Consider the following 24,546-nt stretch of genomic DNA (forward strand, 5'->3'; position numbering starts at 1 on the left):
CAGAAGCGGGAAGAGGAGAAATTGTACTTATGAATGACTTGTAAATACGTGTTTTTATGAATGAATTGCAAGTTATTACTAATATCCCTAAAAAAAGTAGAAAGATTTTAACCCGTCCAAACAATTTCCCTTTGTCTCATGGTATAGAGAGGCTATAGGCCGGTTTTGAGGTAATGCATAGCTAGCCCCACTAATGGACAGACTATGAGTCCAATTACCGGTTACTTAGCCGGAATTCCGTCGTAAATCAGGTTAATCTTAGGGGTTTAAAACCTTTATGAAATTTATATGTATGTTAGTCTGTAAGTTATATGTAATATGGGCCTTGTTGTCTGATTTAAATTTAAATTTTTAATTTTATATATTATTGCTTTCTTTTGATCATTAATAATTAGGTTTATATAAAAATACACTTTTTTACATATTTCATCCGATAACAGATCGGACAATGAAAAAACGCTCTAATTTAAAGTGTATAACACGTAAGACGTAGTGTATAATACGTTTTAGTAAATAACACGTAAATAACAACCCATATTTAATGCTCTCGGAAAGTCGGCTAGGATTTCGCTGATTGGACAAAAAGCTGGCTTTGCGATAGGTGGATTAAATATTTAATATTCCAAATTCCAAGCATTAAGCCCGGCTTTCAGGAGTTTTAATTAAAAAGACGAGTTTTTTTCTTTGTACAATGTAAATGTTCTTGACAAGGATTACGCTTCTGCTGGCGAGTCTCTTCCGTATTCGTATACTTAATTAGGAGTCGCAAAAAACTAAAATGAATACTAAATTGCAGTAAAGAAACCTTTAATAATTACATACTTAAACAAGATAATACATTTACATACTACTTCTACTAGAGCGACTCGAATTGTCGACTGCCAGCGTATTTCGGAACGGCTTGACTCCTTGGCGCTGCGTAGAGATGTGGCCTCGCTCTGCATCACTTAGATGGTTGGCAGTCCTCAACTGTGCGTTTCTCCAGAAACTTCCTGCCTCGCACAGCTAAACTATGGAATGAACTGTCGCCTGCGGTATTTCCGGACCGATATGACCTTCAAACCTTCAAGAAAAGAGCGTACTCCCATCTTAAATGCCGGCAACGCACTTACAACCCCTCTGGTGTTGCGGGTATCCATGGGCGGCGGTAATCGCTTACCATCAGGTGATCCATCTGCTCGTTTGCCTCCTATTTCATAAAAAAAAAACTTGCAAATATAAAGATGGTAACCTGAGTAACGCGAACAGATACACAAAGGAAGGGACAAATAATAATGTTGAAGATAGGATAAATAGAAAGGGATTGAGCGCGTCTTAATTTGACACTACCTATATACCCACACACACTAGGAGGCTACCCAACTTTAAATTTTCAAACAAAATTTGAGGTAAAATACCATAATAGGTACAGGAATTAATCACCTACTACAACCTACTCTTTATCCTATTAGTAGCTCAAAGTTTAATTGAATTTTGAAAGCTCTTCCGACGGTCACCCAGTGTTCATTCACTTTACTACTTATAGTAGGGGATACGTTATATATGGCCGACCTTCACCGATACGCCTGACCTGATGGATGAAACTTGTATTTTATGAAATATGTTCCTTCTTCTTCAGTCGGTCCCTCAATACTGAGGATCGTGACATCATGTCCTTCTGCTGAAGACCAGGTTCCTCCATAGGGTTCTGTTTCTCGCCAAGCGCATGGCCTCGTGCAGTTTTAATTTCATAGTTGCCGTAATTTGAGCACATCATCTAGTGCGAGGTTTTTTTTTTTTTTTTTTTTTTTTTTTTTTTTTTTTTTTTTTTTTTTTTTTTTTTTAATGAATTTATTCATATAATACAGTTACACAGTTACACATATACTATAAATGCGCCAAACTGGAGTAACCAGTTTGTTGGCGCGCCGCGCTCAATTCTTACTTAATTAAATGTTAACATTTGTGACTTATTCTATTGTTAGTAGAAGAGAAGGAAAAGAAAGCATGCATTTATTTATGTTAGAATAATTTTACATTTTATGTACGTTTGTTGTTAATATATTTTAATACGCACATGTTAGGTAAATAATTTGTAAACATAGGTTAAATATAGGTCTTATACAATAATTTATGTTTCACTATGTTTTGCCATTTGGCATACAAATATAACCAAGAAGAGATGGAGCATGCACTAATTATAACAGATGTCAAACGAAAGTAATATGTTAAATGTCAAACAAAATAAGAGTACTAAATTGAAAATTAAATTAATTGAATTATAAACTAAGAGTGTACTTAAAACTAAAACAACTTAAATTCAAAATATGTCGAGTAAATATTCCATTATCGAATAGTATGCTTTTTGTGACAAAAAGTCATACAGGCATTTCTTAAATAAATAGGATTGCCTAAAGAAATATGGTCAAGGCTATTTTTAATTAGTTTAAAAAAAAATATTATTATTCAAATTTCACCGACTTGTCTGACGAACGAAATAAGTACAACATGAATCAATTAGGTTGTCTATCTTTTTCCGGTCACTATTATGTGGTTGCCGTGTTTAAACAGGTGAGTTTATATCGATAATTGTACACATTACAATTATATATCAAAATGATGCTAGAGGTGAAACTCGATTAGGATTACCCAATAGAGCCCTCTATTGGGTAATCCTAAACAAGCCCAAAAAATTCCTTATTTTTCTTTAAAGAATTTAGGTAAATGACAGGGAAAGGAATTGAACCTACCACTTCTGCATTAAATTAAAAGTCGTACCCCTTATCTTACCGGTTATCACCCAAATACAGTCGAAATGTACAATGTACAATGAACAATTTAGTTAATAAAAATAAACCCGGTTCCATCCGGACCCGTAATCCGATTTAACGTATATCCGTAAATACGGACGCTCTCGATTATAAACCGTTTACGCGTCTCATAAAACGACGAAGATTAAAATTAGAACCAGAAGCGTCAAAGGTCTGTATACTATATTTATAGGTAAGTATCAGTGAGTACAGGGTATTACCGAATAGGGTTATCGAATATATTTCATACAAATCATAAAACATACCGAACTTTTGGTAATAAATCAAGAACATGACATGTAATAATTGTAGTTGTAGTAATGGATGAAATTAATCAGATCTTACGGACATCCGGAAATACGGACGCGCTCGATTATAAACTATTAGATTGAGATGGAAACAGAAGCGACAAACAACTACGACTTAAGATGTAGCTTACTTTATTCATAAAATGTTAAAGTACCTATATTATTTTGTTGTTATCTTTACTGGACAGTGCAGTTGACTGACCAATTGTAGATCTTATTCTAACGACTTAGGGACGTCAGTTGGTCACTTAACTGTGCTGCGCCTAGTGACCATAAGGTCACTACACTATGTAGTTGTATAAAAATGTAAGCATATATATATGTCTTTTATAATACTGAATAAAGATAATTTTGATTTGATTTTTTTGATTTGACTTAAAGTGACAGGGGAAGCCCATGATGACAGTGATAGCCATGATAAAAGTGCGGGGGTCAGCCGCATTCGAGGGAAGCCAGTGCTGACAAACTGGTTTAATTTGGCAGACATTCAGAGGTACTCTATGAGTAACCACAGTTGAAACCGTACACAATGTCAAAAGTGAACTTTCTTCAGAACGTGTAGATTTCCGCTATACCTACGGGGGAGAGGGTCAATTCTTACTTCATTGACCGAGCGAGCGCGAAGCGTGAGCCTACGGTTCGTTACAGCTTGGGCAAAAATGCTTTCGTAATACCAGCTGTCCGGAAGTTCTCCTCTACAGGTCGAATTTCTCAGGCGAATCTCGTGATGTGAGCTGGTTAAGTAATCATACGTTTTTTTTGTCAATATCGTTTTTGGAATTTTTCAAAATGGCGGAGCCATAGGGATTCGCGAGCTGGTTGATATCGTGTGTCGCATCTGACGTAACATGATCTGTAATCACCCAGAGACTGGTTAACGATGATTGCCTTAGGTTTTGTAGCGCTGTTGTTGCTGAACACTAGAGCAGTTAGCACAGCCCACGTTGCAGACTTTCTAACTTACATTGTTAAGCGAGGTTTAGACTAGAAAGAACTTGCATGCAATTTTCATTACATTGCGGTATCTGATCAAACTTTTGAATGCGTTTACCTCAGTAGTCGGCAATGTATAATGTAAATTGCATGCAAGTTCTTGCTAGTCTAAACCTCGCTTAACAATAAAAACTATTAATATTATAAATGCCAAAGTGTCTGTTACCTCTTCACGCTTAAACCGCTGAACCGATTGAGTTGAAATTTGGTATAGATAGTTTGAGTCCCGGGGAAGGACAAAGGGTAGTTTTTATCCCAGAAATTATCCTTAAGGGGTTGAAAAGGGGGGTGGAAGTTTGTATGGGAAATCGATAAAAAGCAGATTGGATAAAAAATAAGCTACCCAAATTACTAACTCTACGCAGACGAAGTCGCGGGCAAAAGCTAGTGTTATCTAAAGGTGATATTCCGACGTCACTGCAGCTGCTTACTGTGGCGACATTGGTGCTGCGGCGTTGATGCCGCCGCTTTATCTGTCAATTTTTAGGAAAAAATAGGTTACGTTCGCCGTCGCATTACTACTGCCGTGATTATGACTATGGATGGTATAGAAAGGATGCCAATCTCTTATGGCAGAATTGTTGCAAAAGTGACCGCTTTCAGCTTTAAATAATAGTTCCTAATCTCTCCGGTGGCGCTAGTTAGGCTCTGGGACATGAGTATAACATGAACCATATAAGGCAACAAATAACCCGACCAAATTACGTAGGTTGTTTTTGGTAGTATTTCGGTGTATGGTGGCGCCGCCTAACTACTGTTTTTTGATGGACACTTTTCATACATAGAGATTTGGCTCCTTTATATAGTCTCCATGATTATGACATTCAAGCTGTCACTCATTTTAACAAGGAAACTGTCAGATACAGCGCCCGCGTCAATTTACAACTGAATCAATCAATCCTTTATTTGAAGATAATGCATGCAAACACCAGCGGTAATGTCAAAATTTATAACAAAAATCAAAAGAATAAAAATCCATTACAATTAAAAATTTCACTTTGAAAAGTAGGGGGCTGCCAGCGCTGTTTAGCATATTTATTATATAGGTACGAGATATTAAGTAAGGCGGTTTCAGAGTGTAATGAATGCGCCTTAAAGACTTTTTCAAACAGGCTGTCATTTAAATAGGTAAGTAATATACCTAATTAAAACGATTTTTATGTCCTTCGTGATATAATTCCAGATGTATTTTATTTACGTTTCATATAAATATACAAAGTATTTTAATGGCCAAAATTTTCATGCCTTATTTTATATTTAAATATCGGCTCACTATTTAAAATACTATATATAAATAAAAGAATTAGAAGCTTTCCGAGTATCAAGTTCTTTAATGTAGGTACAGCGGCCGTCCCCTTTCTATTAGCAGTTTCTTGCTAGGTAAGTAGGTAAGTTAGTGGTAGTTCTCTCGATCGAATCAAAATGTTTAGTGAAGTAAAATGAAATCCTCTATCACACCTTCGTTTGATCTATACTGAACGCGACGTACTGTACATCTAAATCAACATGCGCTCTTTATAACGTTATAAATCTAATTACCAGGGGCCCGTTTCTCAAAAGCTTATAACTTGTAATACAAGCGGATCACTTTTTGACAGCTTTTGTTAGAAAGGGACTTCCACTTGTATTACAAGTTGCAAGCTTTTGAGAAACGGACCCAGATTAATAAATTCAATTAAATTAGTAAACATATTTGTCCGTCTGTTTTAAACAGAAAATAACTCTTTTACTCTTATAAGGCGAAATTAATAATATTAGGTATGTTTTCCTTCAAAAATCAGAGGTTCTACCGCGAAACTCGTTTGACGTGTTGCCTCTCTGTCGCACTTGTAAATTCGTACGTAAGTGTGACTAGGGAGGCAAAACGTCGAACGTGTTTCGCGGTAGGCCCTCTGATTTTTAAGACTGTTAACCATCTCGTGAAAAAATCCCAAACTAATGGATTAACTCAGTGAGTAAAAGGGGAAAAAACCTTTAAAATTTCTTTACTTCTATTTTTCATTTGTATCGCATCGCAAAGGATCTGCTCGGGAGATGCTATTGAGAGAATCAGTTAACACTGTAGTGATGGGCTGTTCGTGGCAATAATCCCAGGAATTTTAGATTTCGATGTAGAGCATGATTACCGGAATTCCGGAATCCCGGAACATCGGACCCACATTTACGATATAACAATAACGGAGTTGAAGAGGACCAATTTCGAAATATCGGGATTCCGGTATTGGAACTTTTTATTTTTTTTATACATATAAACAAATGATGAAATACTTCACTTACCAACGACTTCACTTGACTTCACTTCACTTACCAGAGAATTAGGTAGAGCCAGTAGTTTTATATAATTGTTAAAACCAACTATTGCTATTGAAATTTTACTTCTCATGTCAAAATGCCCATGTAGCCATTGTAACCTTATCGCAGATATTTATTTTGTATGTTCCCATTTCCGATATCCCGAGAACTGAAATAACCGGGAATGTTTAGCACATCACTAGCGTCGAGTGCTATTCAGATTTACCTGAAACGTGCTGTAGGTATTGGATAAGCTGGGTGTGATTGAAAAACGGGGTCAATGTTTACATAATATATGCAAGACGTATAAAGGGGTGATAGGAGATACGTGAGAATCGTACGGCCCAATTCGAACAATGCTATAAGATGTCACAGCGCTACGATACAGATCTCCGCGTAGGGACGAAGGCCCGAAGCGTCGTGGATATTAGTGCTTAAATACATAACAATAGTACAAGTGTCTAAATGCGAAGGCCGAAGGCCGAGCTCCGCGTAGGGCCGAAGGCCCATAGTGTCCAGGAGGTCAGTGCTCAAATACAGATCAAGATGATTAAGGAGAATTTAGATCGTGTAATGCGAAGGCCGATTTGAGTACCAACCTCGGCCTTCGGCCTTCGCATTTCGATTTTCGACACTTGTACTTTAAAATACTTGGGTAAATTGAGGAAGGCGCGCGTCTTCCGGACGATTAGGACCTTCGGTCGTACGCAGAGCTCGGCTTTCGCATTTAATTACATTTTGTACTTTGTGTTTGAATACCGAAGTCGCACCTAACTCGAACGGTTGATGTATTATAGTTATAAGTTATATCTTTTATTTTACTAATTTCATGTACCTACGGGAAATAGGGTTTCTCGTAAAAAAGGCTTTACTTTTTTTTTCAGTGAATTGATATTTGAGGAACAGGTATCTCTAAAAATAATTAAAATCAAAATTACACACTAAATTAAAAACTAAAATTAAAAACTAAACTTAAAAACTAAACTTAGAAATAAACTATAAATAAAAAATTTGCCCCAAATGTTATATCTTAAATTCTATCCCTAATGATTATTTGACGTACGAAACCGTTATTGCTTTATCTTACTATTTGACGTATGTTGCGTCAGTTTTATTAATTAATTTTCGCACACGGTGCGCGGTGGCCTCAAACAAGAGCAGTTATAAAATTTCTGAAAAAAATGTCACATTTTTATTTTCTTGCATCTTGCATTTATTTTATTTCAATAAAACGGAATAAATCCATCAAATGGCACAAATTTCACCAAAATCGATGAATGGACTGATGAGTAATTACTAAATGAACACTGAAAATTGGGGTAATTTTAGCTCCGAATGAGCCATTTCTAGCGCAGAATCAGCGCCATCCATGTCAGCGGCACATACAGTTCCGAGTAATGGCTACTTTTCTCTATACATTGACATCAAAACTATATATTTAGGTATTATAGTTTTAGAGATATAAGCCACCGCGCCATAACACTTCGTTACGTCTGGTTTTTGATCCGACACCCTTCTACGGGTTTTTAAAGACTATCACCTAACTTTTCACGCCAAAAAATTTGAAGAACTATTTTTTACGGTATTTTTATTACTTGACACTAATGATTGATTGATTGACTTGTATTTTATTAGTTTTGCACTTCTAAATAAATTATTATGCTAAACTTCCAAAAAATGTCAACAATCATTTTACGTGACAGCTACTCCATATAACAATGAACCGTCACAGGGGGACCATCATTCGACGTGAGACAAGGGCCTGACACTCTTTGATAGAGAAAGATAGTCTTATTGCGATTCCTATAAGAGGAAAGAAAAAATAGTCCACGCTTTGTCCTTATCACCGACCGGGTGGCATGGTGGTAGGAGGCGATTTTAGAGGCGAATTTATAAGAGAGAAAGAGAAAAAATCCTATGCTTTTTATATGAATATTCTTTCTCTTACCCCGGTCGCTCGGTGGCGCGTCTATAACTACTTGTATATACTATGTCTATGACGTGAGAGGTATCCATATGTTAATGTCGCGTCAGATGTCACTGTCAATCTCCTTGTTAAATTGCTTTGCTGCCGCCGCAACGTTCTTCACCCATTTTATTGACGAGATTCACAGTCATATCGCCTGTTTCCAACTGCTACCGCACTGCTGCTGCATTTGTCAACTCAATGTGATATTTATGCATAAAAGCATCACGAACGCTATGTTGCCATTGACAGTATTAGAATCACATTCTATCAAGGAACTAGAGTTTAACCTAACAAATAATCACTTATTCTAGTAAGAATTAACATTAGATGCAAAAGTAATGGAAACCCACCCAGTACGGGGAATAAGCAAAATGAGCAAAATGGTCGCGTTGAGATTGCGGAATGAGCAAAGGCAAATCGACGGAGATTGAGCAAGAATCGCTTGCATTTGCATGCATCGGTGCATTCAAATGTAGACGGGGAGACAAGTGCAAGACAATAACCTCCCTCGTCGAGTGAGTGAAAAATACTTAAGTCACCCGTTGACCACGAACGCTGTAAAGGGTTCAAAACGTCGGGATGTATTAAAAATTCATTATACGCGATATAATCCGTTTCCATAGTTTTATTTCCAGACTTAAGAAACCAAACAAAATTTGAATACTTTTGACGTTCTATTTGTACGTCTTCTAATAGTTTTAATAACAAGATAATTTTTCAATATTGTTTATGAATACGTGAAGTTGCATTGTTCTTGCAGTTAATGTGCAAAATAGGCTCAAATGAATTATTCTATTCAATAGAATAAAAATTCTACTATCAACTTTTTCAGTTTTCATGACAAAGTCTACCAAATAATTCACAAGTATTTTTCGGAAAACGATTTTGAATGTTTTGCGCGAGAACACCAATACTTAAACAATTAAATGGCATTTTGAATGACACTTACTTACTGGGGCAGTAACGTGTTTACCTTATACACAACCCGCTGCTCTATTTTTAAATCGTCTTTCTATCTAAATGCGATTTTCTAAGCGAACAGCTTGGCACATCAACGGACTCAGCAAATCGCATTCCTAATGATATTCGACGGCGACGGTAGATGTATACTTGGTAAACTTATGGGTTTTCTTTGCAATTTCATGCTAATTTGAATAATATTGAAGCTATAGTGATAAGAAGTCAATCCTGACTGGTGTCAACTTAGTGCAAATTATAAACTAAAACCAGACAGACTTTGATAGAGAAAGATAGTCTTGTTGCGATTCCTATAAGAGGAAAGAGATAATAGTGCCATGCTTTGTCCTTATCACCGAGTCGGTGACACCGACCGGATGGCATCATAGGTAGGCGATGGCGATGACGAGTAGGAGGCGATGGCGAAATACCGAAATTTATAATAGTGAAAGAGAAAAAATCCTATGCTGCCTAAATTTTATATGAATATTCTTTCTCTTACCCCCGGTCGCTCGGTGGCGCGTCTATAACTACTTGTATATACTATGTCTATGGCTAAACCAGTGTTTGAGTTTATAATTGGTACCGCGTTGACACCTGTCAGGATTGACTTTTTATCGGCCTAGCACTATAATTGCATTTCAAATGGAGTAGTTAGTGCAATTGTTTCCGATTTCTCTGTGTAAGATAGGAAGTTGTATGCCGTTTTTTACGGTAGATGTTTTTGAGAGTCCTCTAAGGTACTAAAATTACCTACATAATTGTCAAGATCAGATAAGTGACTAATTAATACAGTTTAGTAGACGTTTTACTAAAAAATACTATCCGACATGCAGGATATGTAACATACTTTATAAACTTAGTGTTGAAATTAAGCTGGGACTCAGTTTCTCGTTAAGCTCACAACTTTCGACTTATAAACTGAAGTGAAAATACCAAAGTAAAGCGCCAGTTAACCGAACTTTAACTCGCAAGAGTCACAAACTTACTACTCTCGGATTAAAGTTAACCCGGGAAAATTAAGAGTTAATCTTTCGGATAAATGAACATAATTTCTGTGAATGAAATAAGTTAAACATTGTTTCATTTTGACTATTACTATAGTATGATAAGAAGGAAGCATAAAATGCTCACTCTACAAGTCTACATGAACATGATAAGGCCTATAATCATTTAATTGACCGAGCTTTAGCGATGTTCTCCGTTTCAGCTTGGGAAAACATGTCCGGATATTCTCCTCTACATATAATCCAATTAAAAGGCAAGCTGAACGTGAAATGGCGGTAAATGAAAACTTTTTTCACACATGTCACACAACCGTTAGTTTTTTCTTAATCAAGAGACAAATTAAAGTCGATCCAACTGCCATATCGATATTAAGTAACATGCGAGATTTGACGAAATTCATTTCGAATAAAACGTCAAACGTAAATCCAAATTGCTTTGTTTTCAGAGTAGTTCGAAATTTAATCTTATCCTTTTAAACGAGCAATTCTTGTATACATTATGTATATATATATATATTTCGGGGATCTTGGAAACGGCTCTAACGATATCGATGAAATTTGGTATATGGGGATTTTCGGGGGCGAAAAATCGATCTAGTTAGCTCTTATCTCTGGGAAAACGCGCATTTTTAGCTTTTATATATTATGTTTTCCGAGCAAAGCTCGGTCTCCCAGATATTAGTACATTATTGCAGATCAGTCAAAGCAGAGTCCGAAAATAGAAACGGAGTCGGATAATTTCCTTCTTTATTCCAACTTTTAACTTAATTTTATGGTGTATAATAAAAATATTTAATTACTTACTTACTTTTTGCTGAATGACAGTTTTTACATGTTACTCTACTTTCATTTGTTGAAATGATATTATAACAATATGATTCTTCAGTCCAATTATCTACGTTAGGTACGCGAGACAAAAACACTCCTCGACCTACGTTATTACTAAATGTACGCCTATTAGCTTACACACTTTCCTTCATTCCAAGAGCGAGGGATATTCCTTTGCATGTTAATAACGGTATTCACCTCAAAAGGAGAAATTTTTCAAAAGCGTTCGATTTTAACAAACGCGGAACGCGACCGGTACACAATAGAGCTAATAATCGTTTCCTAACACGTATATTATTCACGGATATTCGTTTAACTACTGAAAACAATGTAGAACTTTCATCTGTACAATCTATGGGTCTCTATGACCGACTGTGTGTATTGCACCTTATTTATTTACGGAACGTCAAACTGGCCAGTTCAGTTCCATTTTCAAAATTAAAAAAGTAAGCCGTGCGCTGGCTGTTTAGAAATTCCTTCGAGATTTAAAAAGTAAAATCGCGGGTCATTTTCAGTTACAATATTTTTAGGTTAAAAATAACAATGTTGAAATCAATTATATTTTTCTCTACGTTACTGGTGTGCTGCTACTGTGAAGATAATTCGTTGATAGACGAAGCGAGGGCAAAGAAGAAGAAAAGTGTGGCTCGTCTCTGGAGTAAGTGATAAGAAAGTTTTTATTAACTTTTACTCTAAAAGCTTACGGTGCCTAATGTGCCTATGGGATGGTGATACATACAAATTGAGAGTCATTGCTTGTCTCTCATATTTAGTGAACGATATTTTTGTTATTTTGTTTTGGATGTAACTATTAGCTGTTTTACTATTTTTCATTGAAATATGTTTAACCCGTCCCTATTAAGTACGTCCTTCTGTCTTAGCTGTGTCATTTGTCATGTTACTATAATGTTTGTATTGATTTAATTTGGGACACTGATATTTCCTATAAGCCGGACATAGCCTTGTAGTTATACTTTAACAAGTTTTGGGTGGGACGGTATAGGTTCGGAGGTTTAGCAAATAAGAACCGATCATTTGATGTCTCTTGGAAAATAATTTGAAGGTTTTAAAGAAAGTTAAGTAAATATTCTTATAAAATTTATCCCCTAACTTTCAAACAATAAAAAAATCGAGTAAATAACGGTTAAAACGCTTTCAACCTTTAAACTAAACTAGTATTTTGAACACAATTCAATTCAATTTTTATTTTGAATTTTAGTTGTGTATAAAAGCCGTACCTAAGTGTACATTTTTGCTTGTTTGTATTGTAAAAAAAAAACAAATTCTCAATTATGTTTGGTACGGTACGACACATAATTGGCCGGTTTTCTGTGATTCTAATGATGTTATTCATTCATCGTTACACACACACACATATAGGTAATGATTAACGTAGCTTTCATTCCAAACACGCGAATCCAAAAAATCTTTCAGCTTATTACTTTTAAAAAATGTATTGAGAATCCAGACGCCACTTAACATGTATTCAAACATTAATATTATCGCACATTTGAAATTCAGCAGCCACCAAATGGCGAGGTTCGCTGCATTCAGATTCAAAACGAAAGCATGTCACCGAAAATATTATAAGTAAAATGATGCCAAGTCTCACCAGCTTATACCTATACACTTATATTCATAAAATGTATGGACGGTATAGAAAGGACGACAATCTCTTATGGCAGAACTATTGCAAAAGTGATCAGCTTTCAGCTGTAAATGATAGTTCCCAATCTCTCCGTTGGCGCTAGTTAGGCTCTGGGACATGAGTATAACATGAACCATATAAAGCAACAAATAACCCGACCAAAGTGCGTAGGTTGTTTTTGGTAGTATTTCGGTGTATGGTGGTGCCGCCTAATTACTGTTTTTTGATGGACACTTTTCATACATAGAGATTTGGCTCCTTTATATAGTCTCCATGATAAAATGTTTATTTGTTTAATTCCCCCCCTTCCTCAGATAAACGTGTGTTTTGTCTCTTTCCAACATACACATTTGTCGTAATGGCCGATAGGCATAAACAAATTGGTACTACATACAAACTTTTTTCTAAGGGAGGCTCGACTCGAAATAAAGTATAAATAAAGTTACGAGCTAATAAAAATGTATGTATTAAAAAAGTCTTTTTCTGATAATTTGAGTCATCTAGTGATAAGCAGAACTCAATATTAATATAATATATTAAGATAATACAACAAATTAATAAAAGGTACCTATTTACAGTCAGCCGCAGAAGTAAAGGTATTCTTAACACAACCTTTATTAGTTTTATTACTAAGAGAATAAGAGAGCGTGCAGTCATTTTGAACTCCCCACCCACTTAGCTACCATTTTCTGCTGCAGCCTACTACCTTTAGATTGTCTTGGCAAAGGCGCTACCAAGCACTCAGATATTAGAAATGTAAATACAGATTACGATAAATACAGCAAATACATTGGCTACAATGCCGCAGAGACCGATTTGTATGCATAAAAGCCGTCATATAACGAATTTACGAAATAACTTACAAAAAAATGTATCTTTTCGGTCATTAATTTGGAAAACAGGCTTTAAGTACATGATAATAATGTCGATATTGAAAAGTAACACGGATTAAGATAAGAGAATGAGATAATAGGCGGTATATTAGCGAATGCACGACTGTCATGACTCCGAACTGAACCGTGACCGATCCGAATACGAGCCGTATACGTGAAACTTAATCAAACTAAACAAAATAACAACATTAACGTTAATAATAATATTAACGTTGCGAACCTATTTAGCAGGTATATTATAAAAATGTCTTCTACGTGATTCCGACGGATATCTAAGTTTCCTGGTATCTGGCATCCAAAAAACTGAGAGAGCCTCGGATGCAGACGTCCAACCAAATGTATTGTATGTTTAACGTCAAAAAGGGGCAGATTAATATAGGAAATGAAATAGAAACAACCTGGATTAAATTGACATAAGTCATAGACATAGTATAGTAGTTATAGACATGAAACCGAGCGACCAGGGGTAAGAGAAAGACATATTCATGACTGACTCTTATACATTTCGCTATTTCGCCATCGCCTCCTACTTATGCTGCCATAACCCGACCATGAAACAAAATACCCGGTCGGTGATAAGGACAAAGCATGGCACTATTTTCTCTTTCCTCTTATAGGAATCGCAATAAGACTATCTTTCTCTATCAAAGAGTGTCAGGCCCTTGACATAAGTATAATAACAACTATGTTTCAGAAAAAAAGGTAATCCAATCCACCGGACAGCTGTGTCAGATACGGCTCGGTGTAACATGCGCCTTTCTTATCGCTACATGTCGGCGTTGTGACACTACCCTAATTTCCATGCTAAATACCACTCGGACGATTTCCATGAATAATTTCGGTGGAAATTTTGTTACTAATTTGTTGTTTGATACTTACGTCTAATCAGCCGTATTACAAACTGTAATGACTATATTTACATTTTAAAATTGAATACTGAATATAGCATTGTTATTTGTAGCAAAGATACTCTCACTCGTGTATTTAAATAGAACTTGGCATCATAATTTCCATTATGAACTACGGAGCACAGACTTGGTCCTTGAAAAAGTTCAGAAATCCACCAGGTTTGTCGTCGCGCCATGGCCATGGAACGCAGTACTCTCGGCGTGAAGTTGACCGATCGCATCAAAAACACTATACTACTTTACGCTCCAAAACCAGAATAGCTCACGTGGCTGTAACAGCCGCCAAGCTCAAGTGGGACTGGGCGGGAAACGCTAAAACAACCACCAATTGGCCCGCACAAAATCGAACCCGGGGTCGCGGCAAACCTTGACGGCGTTGGCGAGATGATATTGACGCCTTTGATAAGAATTAAGTAGTGCGAGACGGGTCAAGGGAGGAAGGAGGAAGGAGGCCTTTACCCAGCAATAGGGATACTCTAGACTCATATAAATAAATAAATAAATAAAATCATAATTTTAACCCTTTTTAGGGTTTTGTAGGAGTTTCGCCATGTCCGTCTGTCCGTCCGTCCGCGGCTTTGCTCCGTGATCCTTAGAGAAAGTTGCAATTTGGCTTGGATACATAAATCATGCATGGCGACGGAACGGTAAAATAAAAACTAGAAAGAAACATTTTTTTTAGGGGACCTCCTTTAGATAACTTGGTATCATTAATATACTAGCTTTTGCCCGCGACTTCGTCTGCGTGGACTTAGTAACCCCAGCTAGAGTAAGAATAGCGCCTGGAGAAAATCTTATAGCAATTATTCAATTTGAGCATATTATGCACACAAATCAGCAGACACTTCATTAATTATCTCAATTCCACCCCGCTTTTTACTTTCTTAAGGGATGATTTTCGGGATAAAAACTATCCTATGTCCTTCTCAGGGACTCAACGTATCTCTATGCCAAATTTCATCTAAATCGATGAATGAACTTTCGTCAACTGACTTTGCGCAGCATATTAAAAGTCGTATTATACTAAAATGATTATGGGTATGTACCTATACATACAACCTCATTGATTATATTCGATTCAATCTTACAAATATAAGATTGAATCGAATATAAACAAAAGAAGAGGCGTAACATGTATCAGTTTATGCCATCTATTCTGACTTGACACGTTTTTTATATAAATATATAAAAATTATAAAGAAAATTAGTACTACTTTTTTATATGCCGGGTCAGTTACAAATAAATTGACACCAGCATTGGTTTCGATTAGGCTAAAAGACGCTATAACTTAACATAACGTTAAAAAAATACTTCTTCCTTAAACAACCCAATACTGTAATCCCTTCTCAAACTTTTAAGTATCTGAAGATTAAATTGTCTAATAATTTGCGCGGGTGTTTTGCAATTATAATTTGTTGCTTATGCTCTAAAATGTTTGGAAACAGAAATATATTAACAAATTACTTTCGACCTATGAAAATATTTTGATTTAAGCAAATTCAATCAAATACTAATAGACCTAATGGTACAGTTACCTAATAAAAATTATAAAATTATATAGTGACGGATTCAGCATATCAAGTACAGTCTGCATAAAAAGTAGCATATCAAACTATGCGTCAAAAGTAGCATATCAAACCATGCGTCAAAAGAAAGATACCAAGACACTTTTAAGATACCTTTTTGACGCCGTGTCAAACACAAAAGCTCCAGACAGAATCCAGACGTCACAAGACATCACCAATGTGTCAAAACTGAAATTGAACAATATGTATAATATGCATGTAGGTCTATGTTGCTCTGTGGTCTATGACCGATTAACCGGTCTTTAGCGTTGAACCTACGGTGCGTATAAATCGATCATTGGCGTTCAAAAGGTTAAGATTAACGGAAAAGTAGAACGTTTAGACTGCGGAATATACTTTTCACGTCACCTACTCGGAAAAGGGCTTTTTCATCCCTGCTACGAGAGATCAGGGGCACTTTTCTTCTCTGCTAAGAGGGATCAAAGTAACACTTTTTTGTTCTAGGCCACTATTTTTATATTCTTTTGCATACTATTTTTTAGGCTTAAATAATATTTTGAAACAACAATTTGCTCATAGGTGATGTGAATAGCACTGGTATGTGTCACATGGTAGCAAATATTTACATCTTGGGCGTAACACACTTGAACCCCTCACTACGCTCAGGATTCTATTTTAGAATCCCTAAATACTCCCGGGATTCTACTATAAAATCCTTCGCTTCGTTTAGGATCGAATTATACGCCCGCCGTAATATGTCATTTTGCTCCCTTGTGACACAATCTACTATTTGAACGCGAGCCGTGACAAATAATACATTGGCTTTATTACCATTTGCTTTTTTCTCTTTCCAGTAATGATCATCCTCTTCATCTTCTCAAAAGTGGCGGTCCTTAAGGTCGTCTCCGTGTTCCTGTTCATGGCCTTCTTCCAGAAGTTCTGCTACATCATCGGCCTCCTCATCAGCTACTTCATGAAGAGCCGCGAGGCCATGAAGCCTGTGACCTCCCCGTCTACCCTGTACGGACCCCCGACCGACTATAACACTATAGGGTACAGCTACGGACCCCCTGAGAGCGAACAGTTTACGCACCCTGAGAATCCCGGTTCCGGGTTTCCGGATTTGGGCAATTTCAATTGGCCATTTAAGAGGAATTAGAATATTCAATGTATTTGTTAAGTATTTATTGTATTAAATAAGTAGTTATAAGTTTTTATATATTCTTTTTATTATCAACTACTATTGCAGAGCAGTCTACTACTACTTTACTATCATATCATGACTTCCGCACCAACGTGTCCATACTACAGGAGCTCGGCATCACACAGCGTTTATCGACCGTAGTACAGTCGCGTATACTACAGTACTTTGGACATGTCTCTAGGCGAGAAAACGACTCCATAGAGCGACTGGTCGTACAAGGCAGAATGGAGGGAACCAGATCGCGCGGCAAATCACCTATGCGCTGGACTGACCAAATAAAGTCCGCAGTGGGAAACCGCGTATCTGAGTGTGCTATTAGACAGTCTGCCAACAGGGAGAGATGGCGGGAGATCGTGTGAAGAGCTGTGTTCGCCTCTACTACCGATGCGGACGCCTCAACGTGACCACGACCGCTCTGTCAAGAGCGATACGACAGAGAAGAAGAACCATATCATGGGTGTATTGTACGAAGTTGTTAATATACAGGGCTGCCGCTGCACAAAGCGGCAGATTTCCGATTATAATCATTCATCGTTTTGTTTTGGTTTTATTTATGTTTTAGCTTTATTTTAAATCGGAAATCTGCAACTGAACACCAGGGGATACCCCCAAGCCTTAACTAGATATAGTTAAGAGTCCGCAGCAAGCTCGGCCGAATTTTACCTTCCCATACAAACGGAGTTTTGTTCTCATTTTAAAAATACGTCTTGTCATTTTAAAAATGCGGCTAACGTCATTTTATCATAGACCAGGGGCCCATTTCTCAAAAGCTTGTAACTTGAAAATTGTACTATAGGTACAAGCAGATGTCACTTTTTGACAGATTTTGTTAGAAAGGGACTTCCACTTGTATCCACAAGCTACAAGCTTTTGAGAAACGGGCCCCAGGACATTTCTCGAACGGTATTAGTCTAATATTATTAGTTCACGAACAGGGGCCCATTTCTCGAACGGTATTAGTCTACTATTATTAGTGTGTTGCCATGGTAACCCGTACGATTTGACAGTTCGTGGACTAATAATATTAGTCTAATACCGTTTGAGCAATGGGCCCCAGGATCTCTAGAACAGTGTCGTATTCATAAATTATTAGACCGCAGTTTGATTTTTAGGGTTCCGTACCCAAAGGGTAAAAACGGGACCCTATTACTAAGACTCCGCTGCCCGTCTGTCCGTCTGTCTGTCACCAGGCTATATCTCATGAACCGTGATAGCTAGACAGTTTGAAAAATTTCACAGATGATGTATTTCTGTTGCCGCTAAAACAACAAATACTAAAAAGTACGGAACCCTCGGTGCGCGAGTCCGACTCGCACTTGGCCGGTTTTCGTAGGTATCCGGGTGAAACGGGACCACTTTCAGTCTGGCAACATCGGGTTTTTAAAGGCGTAGGAATGACTAGATTGCAGTTTGACTATTTGGTCTATTAAAGAAATTGACAGTTACATCGGCCGCGTTCACGCCGCAGCAGTAATGCTGCCACAGTAACGCAGCTGTAGTTGCCATTTGAATGTCACCTTTAGTCTAAAAATACCATTTTACGAGTGTTTCTATTAACAAAACCTCTTATTTAGCGAGACTGCAAACACGATTACAACCCTTTTGATAATATTAAATTGCCGCTCCACCCTCCCTTGTAAATGTGCAAAAGTAATTAAAGCGATATTTATTTACAGAATGAACAATTTTGAATGTAGACATTTGCGCGTTATTTTCTACAACAGTCGTAGGTTCTTTAACAATTCACATACGCAACAAAAATATTTGTTTTTAATTATTATAAAGTTAATAGTTAGACCAAGATAAGTCTGCAGCGATTTTGATAGCACACGCAGTGCAAGTGTCATTTATACGTCATAATTTCATAGAAGTTTGAAGTTTAAAATAATACTTGCATTGCGTATGCTATCAAAATCGCTGCAGACTTTTCTTGGTCTAAAGAGTTAGACCAGGATAGGTACTTCAGTTCCCTCACTATGAGTTTTACGCGGCCTACGCTAGCGATCGTGTCGACTTAAACGCAGTGCATCTCGCTTGTCACCTCAGTACGAGGAAGATGCATTGTGAGTTCGTTTACGCAGTAACAACACGTGAGCCAGACGAATTTAAAAAAATAAAGCTAGGTGGTCTGAAGTATACTGAGAGCCAGCAGCGAAAATCTATATTTCGGTATCTGGCATGCTGTGATACAGGCAAACAGACAAACGAACCGACGAAGTGTTTCTGGAAATAGGCCCTGTTTTCATTAAACGATGAACTTGGAATAATCTATTAAATATATTAAAAACAGGTCACTCACGTATATTTTTCACACCACATGCTCGACATTGCCCAATTATATACCATGCAAATCTCACCTAAAGTTATACTAAGCTCGGAATAACCTACCATCAGGTGTTTTTATTGGATGCGGATCTGGATGCCACTGTGCGAGCGGGTTAAACCTCTATCCGTGCATAACTCTGTCTCGCTCACACACCTGTGTGGTGTGCGGATCCGACAAACGTATTTTAATTTTAATAAGAGGATGTGAATACGATTTAGTCTATATATGGATCTGATCTGTCAGTGTGGTGACATGGCTTTTACTCTCTGCAATATTGCACAGGGCAAAAGTGACGTTTTTGGTTGAAGAAATGCTACTTTTGACACTGACAGATCAATTCCATATATAAACCAAATCGAATTCACATCCTTTTATTAAAATTTGAATTCACCTGCGAGTTGTTATCGGATTCCGACTGCACCAGCGTTATGGTGCTCCTACACTGGCAGTCATAATTATAATGTTATATAACATATGACAGAGACAACATAATAGTACGTGGTACGTGGCGTTTACGATATTTTTAGTAATAATTTACTTATTAAATTAATTATTTAAATTACAGCACTGTCTGATATGATTAAAAATGCATTTCCGTTGGCATTAAGTTAAATGGTTCGAGAACTATTTTTGTACGGTTGTCATTGGTCATTGCTCGAATAACGTTTCAATATTCGATTTCTATTGGTTCATGGATCGGGTGGCGCCATTTTGCATTGCAGTTGTTTTTAGTTTTCTTTCGTTCGGATTCATTCCGTTATGAGCACTCGAGCTGTGAACACCGTTAAATAAATTGTATTGGTGATGGTTGATGGTTATTGTGGAAATGGGAATGAAAGCAGAGTTAAACGTATACGAGTACGGAAGGTTATAAGAAAGGATTTTATTTGAGAGTGTTATATTATGTTGTCCTTGTAAGGATAAATAAACTGCCAGTATACTATAGTTAGACAAAGAAAAGTCTGCAACGATTTTCATAGTATACACAGTGCAAGTGTTGTTTGTAACGTCAACTGCGTATGCTACCAAAATCGTTGCACACTTTTCTTGGTCTAACCCTACCATACTACTGCAGTATTGCGTCACGACATTGTTAGTCATTGAACTGACTGCTGCAAATGTTAAAAATACGACCACCAACTTAGATTCTGACATTTGCTTCAGCAGCAAACTGCAGTCTGGATCCGAATGATACCTTTAGCGCGATAAACGTGTAGAGCATGAACTCCGAATATGTTCCCGTACCCGCCCTGCATACCAATGCACAGGATCAGAGTTTTATCTAAGTCTAACTCAATATCTAATTAACTGACTTGTATTTGGTTAGGCTGTTTGGGTAGAAATTGTGATTTAACGTATAGATAACATAAGAAGTAAATTGAGTACGTGACCAGGTACGGTGTTATCTGTAGGCTGGCTGAAGCGTAGACCAATTATGTACAAGGTTGTAGGTACTTATTGGAAACGCGACGAATTGAAGATCAAGATTCTTAGAAATTGAAATTGGAAAAAATGATTGATTTGGATTATTTCCTAGCATTTTGTCCAATATACAACCAAACACACCCAATCCCTTGAGGAAAGGGACGGCCGGTTCTCCATACAAACATAGTCCCCATTTTCCTCTCTAGATAATGACATTATGGTAAATATTTTTACATAATTTCATGTAGGTATATTGACCATGGCATGGAAAAAAGTCCAACGAAAACGAATTAGAAGCCGATTTCATTCAATTTTTTAAATGCTTCTAACTTATAATAATTAAAAATTCGGAAATAGCAAACGTAGGGACACTGTAGTTGGTGTAATTAGGTGATTTTAGGTCTGAAAACCTCACATTCAATGTCAATATAAAAACGCAAACTCGGGACTGAATCAATTACAACCTATTCGTAGAATAAGTATATTTTGATCGGCAACGGGTATGTGACACCACGGGTACATATTGTGGTTACGTGCATCGTGTAGTAAAAAAAAAATTTACTAGAATACATTTTTGAACAACAAACAAAACTAATTTTAACCAAGGCACTGCGAAAATAGTTTTGACTGAAAATATTCAGTTAAAAAGTTCACCGATGCTTAAAGAGGCTGAACCTACATGTCAGGTCCCGGAATTCCTAAATTGTATACAGTCTTGTATACAATTTAGGAGTGACGTTTTCAACCAAAAGGTACCACATTGTCGCTTGTCGATAAGGTTGATTTCTAATTGAATTGAAGCTATATGGAAATAGCGCCTTACTGACAAGCGACAATAAGTACCCTTTTGGTTGAAAATGGCACATATGTGCATTTCCGTTGCCAGGGAGATTTTGGGATTATACAGAGCAACTTTTACTATGCGACCAACCCCGAAATGCTGGTCCATTTTCTATGGGAGGGTCAATTTGTTTTTCGCGATTTCATGTTTGGTCCCATAGTAAAAGTTGCTCAGTATAATCCCAAAATCTCCCTGGCAACAGGAATGCACATTTTTTGGCCACATTTTTGGAAATAAACTTTTAACTAAGGCAAACGCGTTTTCACTTAAAACGTTTTTACGGTTACATATACAATCTATAAAGTATACCAGAAGCCTAAAAAGATAAAATTAATCAATGTGGATATCAGATAAGTTCCTAGTAAATTATAAGAATTTGAGCGAACAGGATTAATTTTATAATTTATCTATCGCTTATAATGGCTTCGTGCTTACGCCAACGAACGAATATAATAAAATAACGATAGCTTGATATGCAGTTGCGTTTTACAGAAAACGAACCCAATTACTGCAGATACGTATTATAATGTACGGCGGTTAAGTAGAGTTGGCTCGCTGTGTTGGGTTCTTTAATATTAATTTTTTTATTCTCTAAATTACAATAAATTCGCTTACATGAGAAATATACATACTAAGTTTTAGCATGCAGTATTTAACAATAAGGTTATCGAACGAGCGAGCGAAGCGAAGAGAAGTTCTTACATTCAATTTGGAACACGCGGCCGGCTATATAGGTATAGGGGCTGGTGGACAATAACTTAGTAAAGTTCTAATTTAAATGAAATTGGGCAAACGTGTAGTTGAGGACATTATATTTTAGTGATTAAGTTATGAGCAGGCTCGATCAAGGGGTTATTGAGCCAGAAGAGATTAGAAGGCTAAAAATCAATTTGTGAGGGGTCTTGCATTCTGGTTATATTATTTGCAAGAAAGTATGGACGAGTTTGGTATCAAATTAAAGTGCTCAGGTTACACATTTATAATATTGTTTTTGAATTTACCATTTTAAAATAATTAGCAAGATAAAAACGAAATACAAATAACATAATATAGGTATTTGACACTTGACAAGAAAGATTACGGCTTACGGCTTACCACACACATACAGTTTATTTTAATTTCTATAATGACCTAAATCCAGGGGGAGGGGACACTTAGAAATGTAGTTAACATTAGTAAAGACGGAGGTGATTTCTTTTAATTGGGTCGACAACCTACTTTTGCGTAAAGTTGACTTACTATTTACTATACATATATTATTATACTCTTTGCTTACTATTATGCAAACTACGTCACCAGATGTCACAATAAAATTGATACAATTTATAGGCATGAATACAACATTAAGAAGGTTGTATACCTCGTACGTCAAGACCTTTCTTTATTCATAATGTTGTTACATGGTTGTTACCTAGCAACTGTTATTTACTGTTACTGTCAGAAGAAATAATTATCATAAAAAGAGATATGAATATGATTGATACGAACTTCCGATCCGGGGTTTTCGATTCTTTGCCGACTACAGGGCGATCAATCCAAATGGGTCAGGGAGGAGAAGTCAGAAACTATGAGAGATAGCGACATCTGTTCTTAGGAACCATGGCTTCGATTTTCGATTTAATAATAATAGCATTTTTTTTTTTAAATCTTTCATATAACCTTATATTTTTAGGATCAATTATACAAACAAATACTACACGCGATTACATAAAGAATATTGATCATTTTTATCCCTTAAGTTTTATCCCTATTCACCCCAGCCATCCCTATTCACCCGGTTGACGGTATGTGATGGCTTCCCTTTTGCACGATTCAATTATTTTAAAGCGTGAGCGTCATTCTAGACCTGTGATTTTAAACATAGAAACACCCCTGATTTCAAAGTTTGCTGCAGCGTAGGTGTGGGCGATGTCACTGTCAATCTCCTTAATAAAATGAGTGACGGATTGAACGTTTTTATCGCGACAGCAGTGCAGCGACGAAAGCAGCGCCATTAATCAAGGAAATTGACATTGACAATGCCCGCGTCAATCGCTGAAGCAGCGAGGCTGCTGCAATCGCCATGCGAATGTATTGACCTCTACAAACGTCACGATAATCGCATACGATTTGCAACACATTGTGCAATTGATCGATCAATTGAATTCGTTGCTTCTACGTAAGGGCTTATTACACTTATCCTGCCTTCGGACGGCTAACGATGGGCCGCGACGTCGGCCCCGATATCGGGCTAAAGGATCGATTTCCGTTTCACCAAATATTAGCACATCGTTTACAATATTTCTTGATGAGAAAAAATAGTTCAACTGCAAAAATATCATACATGAAAAAAATTTTGCAATACGAGACAGTGTTTCTTACATGTCAAATATATTGTTAACGATGTTTTTATATTTCGTGAAACGGAAAACTATCTTGCTCGGGCGGGACGTCGGTGGCGACGCCGGCTACGATCGTAAGTGTAATAAGCTTTTAGCCCGCATTTATATAAAATCGCGTACCATTTGTTGCAAGGTCTATAGAAGCCTTAACCTGTATTTATACCCAATCTTTTGAGCCAATTTTACCCTATTGAGGAACAAAAGCTTCAATGGAAACATCTAAGGATTAGAAACCCGAATTTTATATATA

The 24,546-nt window shown here is 36.9% G+C and overlaps 1 protein-coding gene and 1 long non-coding RNA gene across 2 annotated transcripts in view; one reads left to right on the forward strand and one right to left on the reverse strand.

Annotated features, from left to right (window-relative positions):
• Positions 1-1,037: 1,037 nt before the first annotated feature.
• LOC134755706 (uncharacterized) overlaps positions 1,038-24,546 on the reverse strand; it is a 255,660-nt gene continuing 232,151 nt past the window's right edge. Inside the window, exon 2 of the long non-coding RNA XR_010129076.1 lies at positions 1,038-1,208. This is a non-coding gene — a long non-coding RNA (uncharacterized LOC134755706). The remainder of the gene's footprint in view (positions 1,209-24,546) is intronic.
• LOC134756164 (uncharacterized) lies at positions 11,670-17,278 on the forward strand. Its single transcript, XM_063692993.1, has 2 exons — positions 11,670-11,801; positions 16,974-17,278. Exons 1-2 carry the CDS (start codon positions 11,687-11,689, stop codon positions 17,276-17,278), a joined length of 420 nt encoding a protein of 139 aa, XP_063549063.1. The 5' UTR covers positions 11,670-11,686.

The sequence above is a fragment of the Cydia strobilella genome, chromosome 3 (assembly GCF_947568885.1).
Source record: "Cydia strobilella chromosome 3, ilCydStro3.1, whole genome shotgun sequence".
NCBI lineage: Eukaryota > Metazoa > Arthropoda > Insecta > Lepidoptera > Tortricidae > Cydia > Cydia strobilella.

Excerpts from the sequence above, each read along its gene's own strand:
- LOC134756164 (XM_063692993.1), top strand. The coding sequence starts at position 11,687 with ATGTTGAAATCAATTATATTTTTCTCTACGTTACTGGTGTGCTGCTAC. Across the intron at positions 11,802-16,973 it reads AAGTGTGGCTCGTCTCTGGA|TAATGATCATCCTCTTCATC; the intron begins GTAAGTGATAAG and ends TTCTCTTTCCAG.